At 43.5% G+C, this 21,803-nt stretch overlaps 1 protein-coding gene across 1 annotated transcript; it reads right to left on the reverse strand.

The window, feature by feature from the left end:
* Positions 1–18,895: 18,895 nt before the first annotated feature.
* LOC148513825 (olfactory receptor 10A7-like) lies at positions 18,896–19,831 on the reverse strand. Its single transcript, XM_088481258.1, has one exon. It carries the CDS (start codon positions 19,829–19,831, stop codon positions 18,896–18,898), a length of 936 nt encoding a protein of 311 aa, XP_088337384.1.
* Between the last annotated feature and the right edge of the window lie 1,972 nt (positions 19,832–21,803).

The following is a 21,803-nucleotide window of genomic DNA, read 5'->3' on the forward strand; positions in this document are numbered from 1 at the left end:
TGATGTCTGGTTACCTTCACCCATGATTAAACTCTGCAAAGTAGATTAACCAATATATTAAATGGGAGCGGGAACCAATGTTAATGCGGGATACTTTTAATATCCCAACAGCGGGGATTCTGGCAGTCACAATGCCAACACTGGTATCTCAACACTTATCAGAATACTGGTGATGGAATCCCAACTGCTGAATTATTGAAGGTAAGTAGCAGGGTTGGGGGGTGGGTGAGAGCTAGGTGCAATGGTTAGGCACTAGGGGGGTTAGGTTTAGGCACTGGGGAGGGGGGATTAGGGTTAGGGTAGGGTTAGGTTAGGTATACTTTCCTTGAGCTGTTGGGATGCTAACCTAGTTGGTATGCCGGAATCCTGTACCCAACTCATTAATACATGTATACAGTAAATGCTATAAGCTTAAAATTATTTTATTTGCTGGGAAAGTTGTTTTTAGTCTAATTTAGTACTAAGAGCCTTAAAACAGGTACAGAACTCAATGATGAAGACTTGTCAGTCCATATACCTCCCACCCTCCAAAAAGTTGATTCAATATTTTGCAGGATTTTTACTCCTGCCTGGATCCTCCTGAGTTTCTTCAAATTACCACTTATTACCATTTATCCATTATAAAATATTTACAAAAATATGCACATAAAAATAACAAGATGTAGTTTATATCCTTGCGGTCGGAATTCGGCGCTCAGAATCAGAATCCCGGTGCTGTCATCTCAATGGTAAGTACTGGGGTTAGGGGGAGGGCTAGAGTTAGACACTAGGAGGGAGGGATAGGGTTAGGCACTAGGGGGGAGGGTTAGGGATAGGCACTAGGTGTGGAGGTTAGGTTTACGCAGCGAGGAGGGAGGGTAGGTTAGGATAATTACAGACAAGTGTCCTAACCCTGTCGGTATGCTATTGTCAGTATTATGACCACTGGGATCCCAACTGCCAGCATCTCCTACCCAACCCAAAACAAAACTAACTCTCTTTAACTCGGCTCTGCTAACTGACTGACTGGCAGGGTATGATGAGCATAGAACTATCTGTGAGGAACTTGGTGAAAAGACATCATGGTTGTCCTGTTGAGTGAACCAAAAGTTTCTGTGTGATATTAGTAACTGAGTGGTCAATGTCAAATACTTGCCCGAAAATATGTACATGTTTATATCACAGCCCAGCATCTCTAGTAAACTGTGAGTGTTATTTTGCAACATCTGCAATTTGAATAAGATGTAAAATTGAAAGAAAAAGACTGTACATTACCCCTCTCAGAGCGACTTGGTCACGTCGGGTGTCAAGAATATTTGCAAGAAAATAATTTATATTTATTTCTTGATAACTATAAACATATGTTAATATATATAAGTCAGTAAATGGTTTTAGTGATTTGAACCAGGCATCCAATCAATATGCAATTTCAACATGCAGGATGAGATGAAGAATTCACTGTAACTAATAACAAAAATATGCATCTCATTTTTTCATTTTAATATTTAAATTTAATCAGCCTGAGATACAGAACAAAACTTAAATTGCTTTCTTTTAGGAATTTAATATTTAATGATCTCTTGGTATTGGAAGTCCATGTAACAAAGAAGAGCTAATATTTTTCTGAGAAAGTGCCCACATAGGTTACTAAATGGTTTTTTTTTTTCAGACAGAAACCAGGGTCTGTAACTGAAAGAATAATCTGTATGTAGAGATCTCTGAGCTTTTATATATCCTTTAAAAATATTGATGGATCCTCTGTGGACAAGTTCTTGTCTTCATAATTAAGAAAATTAATAATCTTGAGACTTTCACTTCTATAAATAAAAAACTAAATTACAAAATACAAAATGTGCTTTAAAAAGTCTCTGTTTTCCTTGCTTCAACTTATTAACTCCAAACTGTATTTCATTATAATTCAGGGAATGTTTCATTCCAATATATTGCAATATGTTGACCCAGCCAACTTTGTCACAATCTTCCCACTGGCCAGTCTCTACACTGACATGAGAATTGTGCTACATTCTTTGCACCAGGTGTCACACAGATTTTATACACAAACTATGGGCCTGATTCAGACCCGGTCGCAAGTGCTGAGCGCTCGCAACCAGGTCGATGGTGGCCCACTGGGCATGTGCACGACAGAACCGGCTCCGTCGTGCGCATGCGCGAGACCCGGATAGCGACGTGCGCTACATCGCTCCGGGTCTTGTACCAAAGGGGGCGCGTGGTCGATGGTGATTGACAGCTCGTCCCCTTTGGTAGGCGGGCAGGGGGGGTGGCAGGCCAAACTGAGGCATTACCAAAGGAACACCTGCCATTTGGGGGCAGCCCCACTGACATCACCAGTGATGTCAGTGGGAGAGCACAGCTCTATTTGAGCTGGAAGCTCTCTGGGGCTTGCGGCCACGAGACCATACCACAAGGGTCTTATCGCAAGCCCAATGGTCTCGGTAGTCTTGTCACAACTCTATTGAAATTGGCCTCCCATGACGGAACAGGCTTTGTTGACTGAGACACTGGCAGCGCAAAATGAGGAGGTCTGAGATATGTTTTTCTCATAGGATAGCACAGAGCTAGGAGAACTGGTTATAAGAATGACATGCAAGGCAGGCTGTATAGAAGCCGGAACTTGACACTAGACAATCAGGATGATTACTGATATAGATGTAAGATGAAGGGAGAGTAACAGTCCCGGTGAAGAATATACTCAGGTAAGAACAGCAGGAATCCATAGTAGCAGCACTGGGAACAAACCTCCATATATTTGCTGGGAACATAGTTCTGTAAATGGTGCCTGAGACTGTGGGCTGGAACACTAAATTGAGCCCAGGTATAGAGACTGTGTACTACAGAGACAGACTCAGTAAAATTAGCAAAGTCCAATAGTAATGGTGCTCAGTAGGCTCCGAGAAATGATAGCTTGAAAGCTGGTATAGGAGTACTGAACTGGGACAGTAGATATACAGCTAGGTGTCCTGGGTCAGGAACAAACGTGGATCCAGCTGGAGCCAAAAGGAAACAAATTTAGGAGACATTGCACAGAGAAAGACAGAGAGTCCAGGAAGAACTTATATACCTAGTGCCCGTTGTTGATTGGGCAGTTCATTCAGCTGATCTCCAGAGGTGAGCAGGATTGGCAGTTGCAGGAACAGGTGACCAAAGCAAAATGGCCATGCCCATGGACTGGAGAAGCCAGTGCTCACAACGTGGAGAAGAAGCAGTGAGTACAAATGCAGGTAAGTAAAGCAGAAAGCACTCTTCTAGAGCTCAGAGGATCCCGTGCGGTGAATGCCGCTCACAGCTGCAGGGACAGCGGGCACGGCGCATTGTGCAACAGGATTTTGTCAGGAAGAGCGCGGCTGTCCGGACCCTTCATGGTGAACTGGCAGCCCAACTCCTGACAGTACCCCCCCTTTTTGCATGACCTCAGTACACCCACAGGATTCTGAGGAAATCCTTGAGTGAAAATTCTGCACCAACCTAGGGGCATGAACATCAGATGCTTTTGACCAAAACCTTACTTCTAGACCATATCCCTTTAGGTCGACAAGATATTGTAAGTGTCCTTGATGCCAGTGTGAATCCAGAATTCTCTCAAACTCCATTCCACGAGAAGTCTGCACTGGTGGAGTCTTGGGTAATTTGACTTGGAAGTGATTGAGTATTAAATGTTTGAGTAAAGAAACATGAAAGGAATTTGGAATTCATAGATTTGGAGGAAGGTGTAGTTTACAGGCCACAGTATTAATGGCCCATTCAATTCAAAAGGGTCCAATGTATCGAGGAGCAAATTTCGTAGAGGGTACTTTAAGTCTTAGATTATTTGTAGACAGCCAGACATGAGCTCCAGGAGAGAACTGAGATGCAGCAGAGCGTTTCTTGTTAGCAAAAAATTTGTAATAGTGTGAAGCTTTCTTTAGAGACTGATGCACCTACCTCCAAATTTGTAAGAAATATTGGAGCGAGGCATTGGCAGCTGGTACCTCTATCACCGGTGAAGACTGGAATTCTGGAATATGTGGATGTAACCCATAATTGATGAGAAAATTACTCTTCTCTGTAGCTGAATGATAGTAAAAATTATGAGCAAACTTATCCCATGGCAATAGATCTGCCCAGTTGTCCTGAGAAGAAGACAAATAAATCCTGTGTCCTTATTTACTCTTTTAGTCTGGCCATTTGACTGGGGATGGTATGCTGACAAATATTGCAATTTTATCTGCATGGCAGAACAGAGGGCTCTCCAAAAACGGGCTACAAATTTGACTCAACGGTCGGATACTATTTCTTGAGGAAGTCCAGGCAGATGGAAGATCTCTCAAATAATAATCTGTGCCAACTTGGTAGCCAAAGGTATCCGTGACAATGGAACAAAATGGGACATTTTTGTGAATCGATCCACCACTACCCAGATACCTGTGTGATCTTTGGATTCAGGAAGGTCTGTAATAAAGTCCATCCACAGATGAAACCAGGGTTTGACAGGAATTGACAAAGGATGGAGCAAGCCTGTAAGAGATTGTTGTGAGATCTTATGCTATACACACTTGGAAGAGGAACGTATGAACTCTTGTATATCTCTCTTCATAGATGGCCACCAGTAGCTGCGCTGAAGAAAAGAGTGAATTTTATGTACACCAGCGTGGCCAGAAAAAGAGAATCATGTGCCCAAGATAGTAACTTGTTTCGTAACTCTGGTGCGACAAAGGTTTTACCCCGGGGAGGATATGAAGATTTAGAGGTAGTGGAAAAAGCCAGTGGATTGCTTATTGAATACTTCTGCTCAGATGCTTGCTCTACCATTGCTCTGGAGAGAGCGTCGGCTTTACCATTCAGAGATCCTGGTCGATACTTGAGAACAAAATCAAAACTAGAAAAAAAAAGTGCCCAGTGGGCCTGTCAAGATTTCATGCAATGAGCGGATTTCAAGTACAGAAGATTTTTATGGTCAGTATAAATATTTATGGGATGCTTTGCTCGTTCCAATAAATATCTCCACTCCTCCAGGGCAAGCTTGACAGCCAATAGCTCCTGATCCCTGATGGCATCGATTTTCTTGGCCGTAGAAATCCTATGAAAAAAACACAGTACACAAGTCTACCATTGGAGGACATCTGCGACAAGTCTGCTCCCACTCTGTAAACCAATGCATCAACCTCCAGCACAAATGGTTTTTCTAGATCAGGTTGCGGAAGAATAGTTGTAGAAGAAAATGCTTGCTTAAGGGTGTGGAAGGCGGAGTGGGCTTCTGCAGACCAATCAGCAGGATTGGCTCCTTTCTTGGTCATGGTCGAGATGGGTGCCACAATGGTAGAAAATAACCTGATGAATTTCGTGTAATAATTAGAGAAGCCCAGGAACCTTTGGATTGCTTTCAAATATGTAGTTAGAACCCACTCTTGGATGGCCTTAAGTTTTTCAGGATCCATGTGTAATTCAGAACCAGAGATCACATAACCAAGTAAAGATATAGTAGGAACTTCGAAGACACATTTTGATATTTTCCAGCAGGGGACAAAGATGGTCGAATAAATCCATTCTGTAGATTTTCTTGTACTTATTCGGACATGGATTGAGTCTCAGGAATAGAAAGGGGATAAATGTGACTTCTGAGGGGAACTTTTTCAGGAATTAGATCAATTCGGCAGTCCCAAGTACAATGACATTGTCAAATTATTGATATGGTTGAGGAAGTGTATTCAAGGAAAGTGCCTTGGTATCTGCCAGTCGAACCACCTTGTCTAAACAGTGATGTTAGCAATAAGTGCTCCAAGAGAGAATCTGAGCATTAGCCCAATCAATATGAGGATTATGCCTATGCAACCACGGCATACCTAGAACAACTGCATGAGTAATAGCTGGAATTACTAAGAACTCTGCTTGCTCCACATGTAAAGCACCAATCTTCACCTTGAGAGGTCTAGTAACATTGAAAACAGTTCCTTTTTCTATTCGAGTTCCATTCACAGTGGTGAGCATAATAGGATGAGGCAGGTTACAGACATGAACAGCCAGTTGTTGCACTACTAACGAGAAGATAAAGTTTCCAGTGGCACCAGAGTCAATCAAAGCAGTGTACTTTAGGAACTGGGAATCACCACCTTCTATGAAGACAGGGAAATGACAATCTTGATTTGGGGAAGATGCGGAGAGGACCCTTAGTCTGACTTCCCCTTTTCTGACTAGGTTTGTCCTTTCCCCAGTTTCAGGGGACATTTATTCAAAAAGTGCTCAAAGGATGCACAGTAATAACATAAATTTTGCTGTCTTTGACATTGCCTCTCTTCCTGTGAAAATTTAGAATTATTCATTTGCATGGGCTCGTCAACACCTGAATGGACGATGCATGACTGTGGTAAAGGACAAGGTCTATAATGCTCACTGCGGTTTCTTTCAACTCCACGTTCATGCACACATAGATGAATCTTAGCACAGAGATATCAGATCATCCAAATGATCAGGCAAATCCCGTGTGACCAATTCGTCCTTGAGCTAATCCAAAAGACTACTCCAGTAGGCGGCTTTCAAGGCATCATTCCACTGTAATTCAACTGCCACGGTTTGAATTGAACAACATATTGGCCCATCGGACCATAGCCTTGTTTTTACCAAAGTATGTCAACTGAAGCCGTCACCGGCCTGCCTGGTTCGTCAAATATCCTTTTGAAACATTGAATGAATTCTTGATAATTGGAAACCACTGGATCATTTCTGTCTCACAGTGGAGATACCCAGTCCAATACAGACCCAGCCAAGAGGGAGATGACATACCCCACTTTAGCTCTGGGAGATGGGAAATTGTGTGGAGAGAAGTTCAAAGTGGACCTCGCATTGATTGTGGAATCCACGACAATGCTTGGGATTGCTGTCAAAATGACTTGGGGTTGGAAGGTGTAACTGAGATTCAGAATACCTCATAGGGCTTGGTACGTAGACTGGAGCAGCTGTAGCTGCAGGCAAAGGTACAACTTGAAGACAATCTAAATGAGCAGAAAGGTCCTGTAGGGACTGAAGCACTTGCATTTGAGTGTTCTCCTGAGCTTCTAGTCTGGCTGCGAGGTTTTGCTGGACTTAAACCCCAGGAGCCTGATCCTGATCAGGATTCATATGGTCTGTGCAAACTGTCACAACTCTATGGAAATTGGCCTCCTGTGACGGAACAGGCTTTGTTGACTGAGACACTGGCAGCGCAAAATGAGGAGGTCTGAGATATGTTTTCCTCATAGGATAGCACAGAGCTAGGAGAACTGGTTATAAGAATGACATGCAAGGCAGGCTGTATAGAAGCTAGAACTTGACATGAGACAATCAGGATGATTACTGATATAGATGTAAGATGAAGGTAGCGTAACAGTCCCGGTGTAGAATATACTCAGGTGAGAAAAGCAAGAATCCGTAGTAGAAGCACTGGGAACAAACCTCTAGATATATGCTAGGAACCTAGTTCTGTGAATGGTGCCTGAGACTGTGGGCTGTTGGCTGGAACACTGAATTGAGCCCATATATAGAGACTGTTACTTTTGCTGTGTCTGTCTCTGTAGTACACAAAGTCCAAGAGCAATGGTGCTAAGTAGGCTCCGATAAACAATAACTTGAAAGCTGGTATAGGAGTACTGTACTGGGACAGTAGATATACAGCTAGGTGATCTGGCAGGAGCCAAAAGGAACACCTTTAGGAGACATTGCACAGACGAAGACTGAGAGTCCAGGATGAACTTATATACCTAGTGCCAGTTGCTGATTGGGCAGTTCACACAGCTGATCTCCAGAGCTGAGCAGGATTGGCAGTTGCAGGAACAGGTGACCAAAGCAAGATGGCCATGTCCATGGACCAGAGAAGCCTGCACTGACAATGTGGAGAAGAAGCAGTAAGGACAAATGGAGGTAAGTAAAGCAGAAAGCACTCTTCTATAACTCAGAGGATTCTGTTCAGCGGATGCTACTCACGGCTGTGGTGATGGTGGGCACGGTGCATTGTGCAGCAGGATTTCATCAGGTAGATCACGACTGTCCGGACCTCCATGTTGAACTGGCAGCCTGAGTCCTTGCATGTTTGCCAAAATATAGTGATCCAAATGCAAAATGTTTTACAACCTTGGGTACTCTCAATGCAAAAATAGAAATTGATTTACATCTCCAACATATTTGGTGAAATCACTTAGTTTTTTCTCCTCCTTAAGCTTCTCTAGCTGCTTTTCCAGTAGTTTAATTAAGGGTATGACATAACTCTGAATGGCAGTGTCACTAACTTCATAGGTTACAATTTCAAATGGTTTCAGTAGTTTGCAAAAAACAGAGAGTGTTATCCATTATGCTGTTGTAATAAAAAATGTCTCCCTATCCCTATCTTATGGCTTTATGTGTACATCATGATGAATTGTTGCTGTTTCTTCATTTAAAGAGAGGAATTCCATCTGATTACTACCTCTTGAATCAGTTGGTGGCAAATTGAACTTTTCTTGAAGCTGCTGCAATGTTCTACATGAAGCTTCTGAATGCTAAATATACCAAGAATCATTTTACCGGCCACATCCAGCATCTGCATATACCTTTTGTTTATTTGTGAAATTCTCAACCACCAAGTTTAGGGTGGAGGCAAAACATGGTACATGTTTAAATTCATCCAGTTGTAGTGCTTGTACAATGTTAATTGTGTTGCTAGAAAATACAAATTCTGAGGAGAGTCGTAGTGGGGTAAGCAATTTTGCTATCACATCCCTGAATTTTTCCATCATATTGACACCAGTATGCTTTTTAGTGAAGCCAGAGATAAACAGAGTAGCCTGCCTATGATTGAGCTGGCATTGTATGTTAGATACTGCTACTGCTGAAGGCAATACACCTGCCCATTGGCTGCCACTGTCATGTAATCTTTATTTTGACCACTACTGCTTGTCCATATATCTATGGCACTGAAAATGGTACTTCATATATCAAAACTTAATTGTGTCACTTCCACTATGTAAAACTAGTCCCTGACTTTCCATACATGGGAGCTGAGCAATATAGGTCTGTTAAGGTACTGTCAGTACTTAAGAAATAAATGGTCAAACATCTTCTTGCAAAAACACGGAATATGGGCTTCAATTGGCAAATAAAGGAAGACCCAACACAAATTGATAATCAATTATCAAAATATTTTATTATTTAGATAACCATTTTCCTCGAAAACAAAATGAGCATGCCTAATTTTTTGTCTTATTTGTTTGATTTTGTGCCAAATTTCAGCAGAACATTCTGAAGGGTTCACAAACTTTCAAGCACCACTGTACATACTTACCTGAACTGACACTACGTGAATTTGCTGCATGTTTCCCACCTGTATTTTGCTCCTCACTACATTTCTTACAATAGAGACTTCGTCAGTTTTCATGTTAAAACAGCACATACATACCTGAACTGTTACTATGGGTATCGTTCTTTTGTTTGTTTCCCAGCCAGCTGAGGTTACAAATTTTTGCTTAAAACAAGGATTGTTCCGATAGTTAATTCATACCTTTTACTGTAGCAAAATTGCTACTTCTAAAAAATTCTGTTGCAGCTTAAATTGTAACAACTGGTCTTTGGGTAAATCTGTAATGCTGCGTACACATGGTACGATTAAATAGGATGATATGAACGATAATGATAACATTATATCATTACCATTCATATCGTCTTGTTTCTGGCCCCCTCAAATGACCAAACGATGGTCCAGGTGCGGGCACGAATGGTCGATATAGATATCGACCATCGCCAGTGCATGCAGGCCAACATGGTTGATATTGACCTTGTTAGTCCATTTACTATAGGGACCCTTTAGTTGGTAGTTGCTGCATGTTCGAGCCAGCACACGCAGGATGATCAGACAACAATCGTCTGATCATTGTCACTCTGTTTTTTGTTAGTCTGTACAATATACACAAACTCAGCTGTGATAATTCTTAATGTATGCTACAATAAAATTGTGTTGTATCCACCCAGGGCCTGATTATTGTATCTGCAAAAAAGGGAACAATCCAACACACTTGCCCTTCTGTCACAGTGGGGGGATGTATTTTAGCGGCATGTTAAGTGCCGCTATAATGGTTCCTGCTTTGCTTCTTTACCGAGGCGAGGCAGGGAGCACTAACGATGAGATGTACAGTATGAACATCTTATCGGCCAGAGAGGGGGAGCGTTAACTCCCCCCTCCAGCGATCCCTGCCTGAGGACATAGCGTATCAGCCTAGTGCTGATGTGCTGTGTCTCAGTCCCGTCCGGGTCCACTGAGCATTCGTGGGATCTCGCGTGCAGTGCTGGAGCAGACAGCCACCACACCAGGGACAGCCCTGTCCTTGCAGTGGGGATAGGGCATTGCCATGCTGTAGCTGTTGATAGTGACAGCTACAGTGGTCAGAACGGTCAGGCATTCTGACCGTTCATACATGCCCTGCCGATCGGCACTGCTATCTTGTAGCAGAGTGTCCCTGTCATTTACCGCGCAGCCCCCTGATCATACATTGGGGAAAAGCAGGATCAGCGCACATAACATGCGCTGATACTGCTTCTGTGCTTCTTACATCTCCCCCAGTGTGCAGGGCAATAGCTAGGGTAGTGAGGCTGGTGCGATCGCACAGGGCACCACAAGGCAGGGGGTGCTGTTTGGGCCTGTCAAATTTCTGTTTATTATCGTTCTTGCTTGTAGCTTCCTCTTATTTCATCCCCAGCATCTCCTGGCCTCTCCTATCTCTTCCCTGGCCCTTCCCCCATGAGGCCATGGCCCTCTCTCAGGTGCACTATATTATGTCCCTATTTATCCCCAGCATCCCTGGCCTCCCCTATCTCTTCCCTGGCCCTTCCCCATGAGGCCATGGCCCTCTCTTAGGTGCACTATATTATGTCCCTATTTATCCCCGGCATCACCTGGCCTCTCCTATCTCTTCCCTGGCCCTTCCCCATGAAGCCATGGCCCTCTCTCAGGTGCACTATATTATGTCCCTATTTATCCCCAGCATCTCCTGGCCTCCCCTATCTCTTCCCTGGCCCTTCACCATGAGGCCATGGCCCTTTATTGGGTGCATTATGTCCTTTGAAAAATTAGGGGGGCACCAATGCTCTTTCTGGCACAGGGCACCAAAAAGTCTGGTTACATCTCCCCCAGTGTGTCTTGCTGCTGGACCCAAGAATAGAATAGAACACCAGCCAGAGAGCACACCTTGAACCTGGTATACTACACTTTACTTGTATAACCAGATTTTTGCACACTGTATGTTTTTCTCAGTCTTTGCTCTGTGTCTGTCTGTTTGTGTGCCCCATGTGTGTCACTTTGTGTACCCCATGTATGTCCATATGCCCTATGTGTGCCTTCTGTATCCCTTTATGTCTGTCTGTGTGCCTCATGTGTGTTTGTCTATGTATCCCTGTATGTATGTCTCTTTTCGCCATGTGTGTCTTTGTGTGTACCCTATGTATGTCACTCTGTGTGCTCCATGTGAATCACTCTGCGTGCTCCATGTGTGTCACTCTGCATGCTCCATGTGTGTCACTCTGCGTGCTCCATGTGTGTCACTCTGTGTGCTCCATGTGTGTCACTCTGTATGCTCCATGTGTATCACTCTGTGTGCTCCATGTGTGTCACTCTGCGTGCTCCATGTGTGTCACTCTGCGTGCTCCATGTGTGTCACTCTGCGTGCTCCATGTGTGTCATTCTGCGTGCTCCATGTGTGTCACTCTGCGTGCTCCATGTGTGTTACTCTGTGTGCTCAATGTGTGTCACTCTGTGTGCTCCATGTGTATCACTTTGTGTGCTCCATGTGTGTCTGTCTGTGTGCCCTACAGTCAGGGGTGCAAGTGGTACACCTGTGCCGAGCCCCGAGCTAAAAGTAAATTTAAAAAGTGACCGCTTCCGCCCGCTGGCGGCCGTGCCTAGCACCACCTCGCCCCCAAAAGTAAAATATGGTGGCCCCATTACCATGTCCTAGCTCCTTCCGTGTCCGTAGTGCTGACTCTGAGCGTTAACAGCCCTGCCGATGCAGCTCTCGTCATGATGTCAATGTGCATGATGCTGCGCAGCCCCTTCCCTGTCCCTCTTCCCTCTGTCCCTGGTCTGCCGCTGCGTGACGTGTCATGTGATCCACCGAGGAGCAGCTGCAGCAGGGAAGGAGGGAGGAAATGGAGCCGACTATGCTGGGCACACACACAGCACCCAGGCACAGCTCTGCACCTACACTGTCCCAGCAGCTGTTTGTGGGGGTAAGTGTGACATAAATGACAGGATGTGTGTATATATATATATATATATATATACTGTATATAATATATTTGTGTGTATATATGTTCATATGTGAGTGTGTGTATGTATATATATATATATATACAATGTTTGCATGTATGTGTGTATGTATATATATATATATATATATATATATACACACATATATATAACTCCCCAAGATCCGGCACTCAAAGGAATACATGTAACTGGACCGGGTGCCATCCTCACTGTGACCTCCGAATGGGCATACACTGACACATGCTCCGACAAATGGCGACACTCCGGATAAAAAATACTACGTACACATAGCTGGATTCAGCGATGTTTCAGTGCTTTTATCAAGCTTATAATACACACTACAAATTAAAATGACAAACTTAAATAGCTCACCCCCAGCAGGCCAAACCTCCGGTGTTCCACACGTGCGCTGCCTATATATACAATGTTTGCATGTATGTGTGTGTGTATATATATATATATATATATATATATATATATATATATAAATCAAAGGAGCTCTGTACTCACCATAATAACTAATAATAATAATAATAATAATAATAATAATAATAAACATAATAAACAGTGGGGTTTTAGTTCATGACTTGATCAATGCATTTAAGCTAGCAGCCCATCATTACAGGACCCCACTTTACTGCAAGTCCCTACTCTATTGCTCAGAATTATAACATGGACATAGCCATCACATTAGTGTTAAACTCAGGGTATGCTATCAAGGTTTAAGGCTCACAGCAACTTTGCTTTTAAACGTGAGACAGTTACCAAGCACACCTGTTGCAAAGCACCTAGGAAACAGCTGACACAAATTAACTAGTTAAAAGGGGTGCACGAGAAAATGTGATCACAAAAATTATTAATTATAAAAATGTATCAAAACAAACAAAAAGCACTAATCCACGGCACTTACCATTCCTAGATTTGGGGTGCAACATGGTATGTGACCACATTGTTTAAATAGAAATCACCCCAAATCTAGGAATGGTGAGTGCCGTGGATTAGTGCTTTTTGTATATGTATATATATATATATATATATATATATATATATATATATACACACATACATACATACATGCAAACATTATATATTTATATATATATATATATATATATATACATGTTGTTATATATAATATACCCCCAGCTGGAGCTATATATATATATATATATATATATATATATATATATATACATATATATATATATATATATATATAAAAAATACAAATTCCTGAAGTGCTGTGAACGTAGACTACATAACATTGATATAGATGCAGGAGGGATGTTGTGGGTTGAGGGGGGCCCCAGAGATATCACTCTAATGGGCCCCAAAATATCTGTTGCCGGCCCTGCCTACAGTATGTATGTCACTCTGTGTGTCCCATGTGTGTCATATTTGTCACTCTATGCCTGTCTGTGTGTCCCTGTATATTTGTCTCTGTGTCCCTGTACTTCTGTCTGTGTATCCCTCTGTGTCTGTCAGTGTGTTCAATGAATGCCAATCTTTGTGCCCCTGTGTTTCTGTCTGTGTGTAACCTGTACATCTGTGTGCTCCAGGTATGTCTGTCTGTGTATCCCTGTGTGTACAAGCGTACAACTGGACACCAAAGAGTCATAATTGTTTTTACTTTTGAACGCTATTTAGTAATAGTCAAATATGGAATTGGTATGTAATGCCAGCTGTCACTGTGAGGGGAATGGGTATGTAATGCCGGCTGTCACTGTGAGGGGAATGGTTATGTAATGCCGGCTGTCACTGTGAGGGGAATGGGTATGTAATGCCGGCTGTCACTGTGAGGGGAATGGGTATGTAATGCCGGCTGTCACTGTGAGGGGACTGGGTATGTAATGCCGACTGTCACTGTGAGGGGAATGGGTATGTAATGCCGGCTGTCACTTTGAGGGGAATGGGTATGTAATGCCGGCTGTCACTGTGAGGGGACTGGGTATGTAATGCCGGCTGTCACTGTGAGGGGACTGGGTATGTAATGCCGGCTGTCACTGTGAGGGGAATGGGTATGTAATGCCGGCTTTCACTGTGAGGGGAATGGGTATGAAATGCCGGCTGTCACTGTGAGGGGAATGGGTATGTAATGCCGGCTGTCACTGTGAGGGGACTGGGTATGTAATGCCGGCTGTCACTGTGAGGGGAATGGGTATGTAATGCCGGCTGTCACTGTGAGAGGAATGGGTATGTGATGCCGGCTGCAGTGGCGTAACTAGGGTATTTAGATCCCAGGGCTAATTTGAAAAGGGAGCCCCCCCGACGTACGTGCGCCTAAGGTGCACGTGGCAAAAAATGGGCATGGTTACTTAAAAATTGGGCGTGTCAACATGACACACCCCTTTATTTTCACGCTGAACATTCCTATCCATAAGCACCTTAACCCCAGTAGTATCTCTTATACAGTACCCCCAGTGTGCAGTTGTGGTCCCTCTTATGCAGGCCCATAGTAGTGCCCCTTATACAGTATCCCCAGTAGTGGTCCCCCTTATACTGCCCCCAATTAGTTCCCCTTACTCATGACCCCCAGTAGTGTGCCCCCCAAATGCAGTGCCCCATGTGGGGTTCCCCCTTATGCAGTGCCCCCAGTAGCAGTCCCCACAATGCAGTGTGCCCAGTAGCGGTATCCCCTTATGCAGTGCCCTTTATATAGTGCCCAGTAGTAGTACCCCCCATGCAGTGCCCTTTATATAGTGCCCCCAGCAGTAGTCGTCCCCCCATGCAGTTTTCCCAGTAGTGGTCCCCCTTATGCAGGCACCCAGTAGTGATCCCCCCTATCCAGTGCCCCCTGTAGTGGCCCTTCCTATTATTGCCCCCAGTAGTGGTCCCCCCAGTGCAGTTCCTCTAGTAGTATGCCCTTTTTATAATGCCCCCAGTGGTAGTTCCCCCCCAAGTAGTAGTCCCCAGTAGAGGTTCCCCCTCCCAATTAAGTGCCCCTAGTAGTAGCCCCCCCAGTACAGGTCCTCCCAATAATGGTGCCCCCAGTAGTTGCCACCACTCCCCCATTGTGCCCCCACCCCAGTAGAGGTCCCCCAGTAGTAGCCGCCCCCCTCCCCCATTGTGCCCCCAGTAGTGCAGACAGGTTTAAAAAATATATATATAAAAATATACTTACCTGAATCCATGCTGCTGCTGCGCCGGTCCGCGACACCGATCCCGCCGCCGCCCGCCAGTCCTCCCGGGCTGGCACACTCAGCATTATGGGAGAGACGTCATGATGTCATGACATCTGTCCCATTACCCACTGCAGGAGCTGGACGGATGCCCGGCTTTTGCAGTGGGTGCTGCGGCAGTCAATGAGAGTCTATCTGACTCTCATTGGCTGCTGTTTAACACACGCAACGCCGCCAGTGCTGGTCGGCAATGCTTGTGTTATGCACAGCCTGAGCCCGCCTCCTAGCGCTATTGGGCAAGCGCTCAGGGGGAGGGAACAGGCTCAGCTGTGCAGCACAGGACCGGTGCTGGAAGCCTAGTGCAGGTCCTGTGTAAATGTGTAGCGCTGATCATACTCACTGCCTGCCTGACCCCCCCCTAGTTACGCCACTGGCCGGCTGTCACTGTGAGGGGAATGGGTATGTAATGCCGGCTGTCACTGTGAGGGGAATGGGTATGTAATGCCGGCTGTCACTGTGAGGGGAATGGGTATGTAATGCCAGCTGTCACTGTGAGGGGAATGGGTATGTAATGCCGGCTGTCGGGATGCCTCCTGTCAGATTAACAACAGTGGTATCCTGATGGTATTTATCCCAACAGGGGTCGGGTAAGTATACTAACCCTTCCCCCTCCCCTTCCTTACCCTCCCTTCTGGAAGCCTAACCCTAACCCTCCCCACCCCTCACCCTAACACTAACCCTCCCCATTAGTTCCTGAACGTAAGTCCCCCTCCTTCATGCCTAAACCTAACCTCCCCCTTAGTGCCTAAACCTAACCCCCCCAGTGATGCCTGACCCTAAAAATACCTCCTGGGGGTGCCTAACCCTAACTCCCCCAAACCAAATGCTAACCCCGCTAACTGCCCTAACCCTAACCCACCCCCCTGCAGCTAAGAGGATGGGCACCCTGGACTTACATCATTCAGGCATCCTTCCATCTGTGTTCCAGCATCGGGATTAAGATAGGCATCGGTATTTTGACACTTATCTTAACTCCCTTGTCGGGATTTCAGCATCTGCATTTAGACCGGCGGCTGCGAGCTGACTACTGTACATCCCTTCAAAGACATATTAAGTATTATCATTTTGTATATGTATTTTTGTGTTTTTTATGGTGTTAAAATTTTTTATCTAAAATGAACTTAAACCTATCAAATTTCACAAAATTTTGGGGGCTTGGCTGCCCCAACCATTCAGATACCTTTGCCATCCTGAGACTTCTGAATTACCATGTCAAACACCAGGATGAAGTAAAGCTTCAGTGCAGGCCTTGAAACTTGTGGCTCTACAGCTGTTGTGAAACTACATGTCCCAGCATTCCCAACCACAGTTTTAACATTCCCTAATAGCAAAACTGTTGCAAAACATGCTGGGACTTGTAGTTTCACAATAGCTGGAGAGCCACAGGTTGGCCAGGCATGCTTTCGTGTAACTGAGGGCCTGATTCAGAGCTGGATGCTATTTGCAGACACTCGTTCAGAAAAAGGGTCCGGATATTTAAATTGAGCGCTCGCTCTTTGCAGTCTGTGGACACCTCTATGTCTGAGCGAGTATCCGAAAAAAGTGCTCGCTATTTTCTAAAGACGCCCCTTGGCCGTTCGCATCATACGTCATCTCCGCTATTTATTAGATTAATCGAGTAAATTGAAAGGCGTCTGAACTGCTCGCAGTGCTTGTGGTAGGTTTTAATTCCCGCAATCACTGCGAGCAGTTCAGGCTAAAAGACAACCAAGTGACGTGGTCGATGACGCTGCTTTGTTAATTATGCACACCTTTAAAATGCCCGTTTTGACCGTTTGGCACGCCTGCGTTCGGATCTCCACTTCCCGTTTTCAAGCACCTTCCCCTGTTACCACCCACAAACGCCTCATCCTGTCACTCAAATTAGAAGCCCCTCGCTGTTTTACGAGTGCATGATTTCTGACCGCAATGACTGGTTGGCTATGAGCATTATGACCCGTACACATGCGCAGATGTGCGAACATCGCTCGGAGCGAACGAGCGGCCGCTTACGAGCAGCTCTGAATCAGGTCCACAGTGAATGGGCTTCACTGTGGTATTTTATAAGATAAAGTACAACAAATATTATTAGTGTTGGTGAAGTGCAGCATAGAGAGATTTTTACAAGGTGGAAAAACCACACTGAGTTTTCCTATGCAGCCTTACTTATTGCAATTTTGTTCTCTTATTTATTATTAATTTCCTGTTACTTCCCATAACCATTATAACTTAATGAAGCTACACACATTTGTGTTCTGTGCTAAAATTGAGAAGGCTTTCGTTAAATGTCAGGGTGCATTTTTAATGATACACTAGTTGCCTAAAAATATATCATAAAATATTTTTTTAGTTTTACCTATCAATAAAATGCATACAAGCCACAATAGAATTTTAAAACCTATTAGTACAAAAAATATAAATTACAATATTTGTGCAGACTTTTGTAAAATTGCAAAGTACTGTAATATGTGATATTATTCAATAAAGACTTGTGGCCATTAAGAGGTTTGCCCACCTTGCAGAAACATACTGTAATCTCTCAACTAGCACATATAAGATTATTAGGGGTATTCAATTTGGAGCGAAAAGTCCGTTTGTGCGATAATTTAGCTAAGATGACGTCATTTTCGGAGGTTTTGGTTATACACCGTATTCAATTTGAAAACTTTTTGACGCTGCGAAAAGTATCACCTATGAATGGGTGGCGAAAAAAAGTGCAGAATTGGGGTTTTGGGGTGCAACATTTCGGGAACCCCCGTGCAGCCTTCAGACAGTCCCCTAAAGGTAATCTGTGTCAATTTTTTTTTAAAAAAAGTCCTTAGTACACCCCAAAAAATGACTTTGAAAAAGGGGGCGAAAAAAAAAAAAGTTGGGGTACAAAGATAAAAACTAGCAAACTTGACTCTGGGGTGGTCCCCAAGTATGCCCCAAGTGTTTTTTTGGTGGCAGGTGGATTTTTCACAATTTTAAAAACTTGACTTTAGCAACTTTTAAATATGCTCACCCCCATTTTCAAGTACCCCAAATTTGCTGGGAAAAGTTATTTTGTGCAAAAAAATCTCCTAAATACTATTCTGCATCAGGTACTGAAAGACACTATTTAGAAGCTATTGAGCCCGTTTAAAAACTACAAATACCTTCAGCAAGCCAAATCGGGGAGTACCATAGAGAACCTCCATGTCAGAACATCAATTTAAGGGGGTCAGGCTGATTTCCCCAAAAAACAGCAAAGTTTTTGCTGATTTCAGATTTGCAGGCTCCCGTTTTCAACGTTTTCAAATTGAATACGGGTATAATCGGGGGCGCGCACAATACTTTTTCGACGGCAAAAGCTCCAATGTGCGGCGATAACTCACCAAATGGAAACTACGAAGTTTCAAATTGAATACCCCTCCATATGTCAATCCCTACTTCATATATTCTTAGTTTTGTCATTACCATAGGATATCTGACATTTCATTTAAAAATATGTTTTATATATTTTTCTTAAACATTTTGGATTTTAATTAATCGTCCTTGCATGTATCAATTTCACCAGAGCTTCTCTTATGTCCTGGTTCCTCATGCTGTATATTGCAGGATTCAGTAGTGGTGTAAACACAATGTACAAAAGTGAAATTACCTTGCTGTAATTCACTGATTGTCCAGAAGATGGCACTGTGTATTTAGCAATTAACGTGCCATAGAATGTGGTGACAACTGTGATGTGGGAACTGCAGGTGGAGAAGACTTTATTTCTTCCAGTAGATGTGGAGATCTTCAGGATAGTGAGGACAATTCTGACATAAGTTATAATAATGAACATAAATGGGAAAAGAACAATTGGAAAAGAGAATACAACAGTCTCAATTTCCAGAATAAATGTGTCTGAGCAAGACACCTCAAGGAGAGGAGAGAGGTCACAGTAGATGTGGTCAATGATATTGCACCCACAAAACTGCATGAGAGACACTGGAATAATTGAGGACAGGCTGAGAAGAAAGCCCAGCAACCATGACCATAGAGCAAGGTGGAGACGGAGGCTGATGTTCATTATAGTGATGTAGTGCAGCGGACTGCAAATGGCCAAATAGCGATCGTAAGACATCACTGTAAGGAGGAAACATTCAGAAATTGTTGACGAGCAGCCAAAATAGTACTGAGTGATACAGCCGCTGACTGACATGGTCCTGCCTGACCCTACTAAGGTACAGAGCAAGTTAGGGACCACATTTGTGGACAGTAAGATGTCAGATAAGGATAAATGACAGAGGAAAAAATACATTGGAGTATGAAGCTGGTGACTGCCCAAAACCAGCCCAACTATGAAGATGTTCCCAGTTACTGTGAGGGTGTACGTCACAGAGAATATAGCAAAAAGTGAGTATTGCAGAATCCAAGGGCCCTGAATTCCTAGTAAGATAAATTCAGTAATTTTAGTTTGGTTACAATTATTCATAGTCATAGAAGAAAATCAACTTAGCAGCAGAATGTGAGAAAGTCGGATTGGTGGTGAGATGGGTCAGGCTGCAAAGTAACTCTCCATATACAACATCACTGTGATAAGGAAGCTGTGACAATGCTTATTGTAGATTTCCTCTGTACTCCCGGTATTCCACATTGTCTGATCCAGGGCAGAAGAAACTCACTTTGTTGTCCATACAGAGTAGATTATGGGCCATCACAGGGAACATGTATCAGGGCCATGCATTTAGGGGAGACTTCCGCCAAGGTTGCCGAACTTTGAAAAAAAAAAATTATGACAAATTACTTCATGCCAACATGTTTACATTTTATGTATAATTTATTACATTTATTATTATTTTTGGGTCTGATTCAGTAAGCATCGCAAGTGCTAATACATATGCAGATGGCAGATTGTTGTGTTCTGCGCATATGTATGCATCACAGTGCGCAAAGTAGTCACTGCGATCGTGACTGCGACAACACAGACCCATCGCAGATTGATTGACAGGAAGTGCCATTTGGGAGAGGTGATGGGGGTGATCGGTGAAATGCAGGCGTGCCAGGGCGTTTGAACACTGTTACAGGGGTGTGCATAAATTATCCATTGCGATGGCCTACGCAGTCTGAGCTCTCGCTGCGTGCAGAAAGTTTAGCAATTTCTGAGTAAGGTCTTACCTTGTGTAATTGTGCGTGAGGCTCTGATGTTACTTCATGCTACCGATGTTGCTGTAGACTTGCAAGGTATTACGGATGTGAGTAAGGGGAAGTGGGCTATTGTGCTGCGGCAGCATGGCACACGCAGTCATTTGCATAATATCACTGTGGCACTGCATGAGCGATTGCATTAGAAATCTGTGAATGCTAACTATATCAGGGCACATATTTATAGTTTGAGGGAGGTGCCGAACACCCTAGCAAGGGCCATTGTTGAGGCGGGTATAATTGTAGACTAATAAAGAAAGTTCAAGACATTTCCATAAATACTTAATTATACTGTGCAGTTTTGCATTTTCTTTTATGAAAGGAAGACACAGAGGAGATTGTTGGCCAGAATCATATAGATAACAATAGATTGTTATTATAGTATTACTGCTGAATGTGATATTTGCAATTACCATAAAAAATAGTACTATGTGGACCCATCATTCGATGGGTAGCTGACTGTTGTGCCCTCATTGCAGGGGTGTTTTTCATCTCTTTTTCCCCACATTCTCATCTTTCTCCCCCTCTTGCACCAGTCTCACTCTTTACTCCTTCCCCTATTTTTTCTATCTCTGTGACTACCTACTTCTTTATCTGTGGCTCCTCTATTACCTTTAACCCTATCTATTCTTCTCTCTCTCTCTCTGTCTCTCTCTCCCTATCTCTCTCTCTCTCTGTCTCTCTCTCTCTCCCTATCTCTCATTCTCCCTCTCTTTGGCTGTTCTTTCCCTAGATAATCAGAAGTGGTTAGGTAGTGCTACTTATTCTCATTGTACTCCTTCAAGAAAGACGCCGAGATTACTTGATGAAGCTTTAGCTGATTAAATCATTTCCAGTTATGATTGAAAGTTCCTTATGTTTTTTTTCCGATCAGACCTCACTTAATAACATTCATAAGTCACTTTTTTCACCCCCTGGGAGATATAATATTAGTAGGCATGGGTCCCTATTGTCAAACCTTTCACACAACATTATGATGATTTTTATGTAAAGCCACATGTTAGTACAGGTTGAGTCTCCCATATCCAAAATGCTTGGGACCAGGGGTATTTTGGATATCGGAATATTCCGTATTTTGGAATAATTGCATATTATAATGAAATGTCTTGGAAATGGGACCCAAATATGCACACAGAATGCATTTATGTGTTATATACACCTTATACACACAGCCTGCAGGTCATTTTAGACAATATTTTTTATAATTTTGTGCATCAAAAAAAGTTTGTGTACATACATGAAATTCATTTATGTTTCATATA

Source organism: Taudactylus pleione, unplaced genomic scaffold, assembly GCF_031769625.1.
Source record: "Taudactylus pleione unplaced genomic scaffold, aTauple2 ptg000268l, whole genome shotgun sequence".
NCBI classification, from domain to species: domain Eukaryota; kingdom Metazoa; phylum Chordata; class Amphibia; order Anura; family Myobatrachidae; genus Taudactylus; species Taudactylus pleione.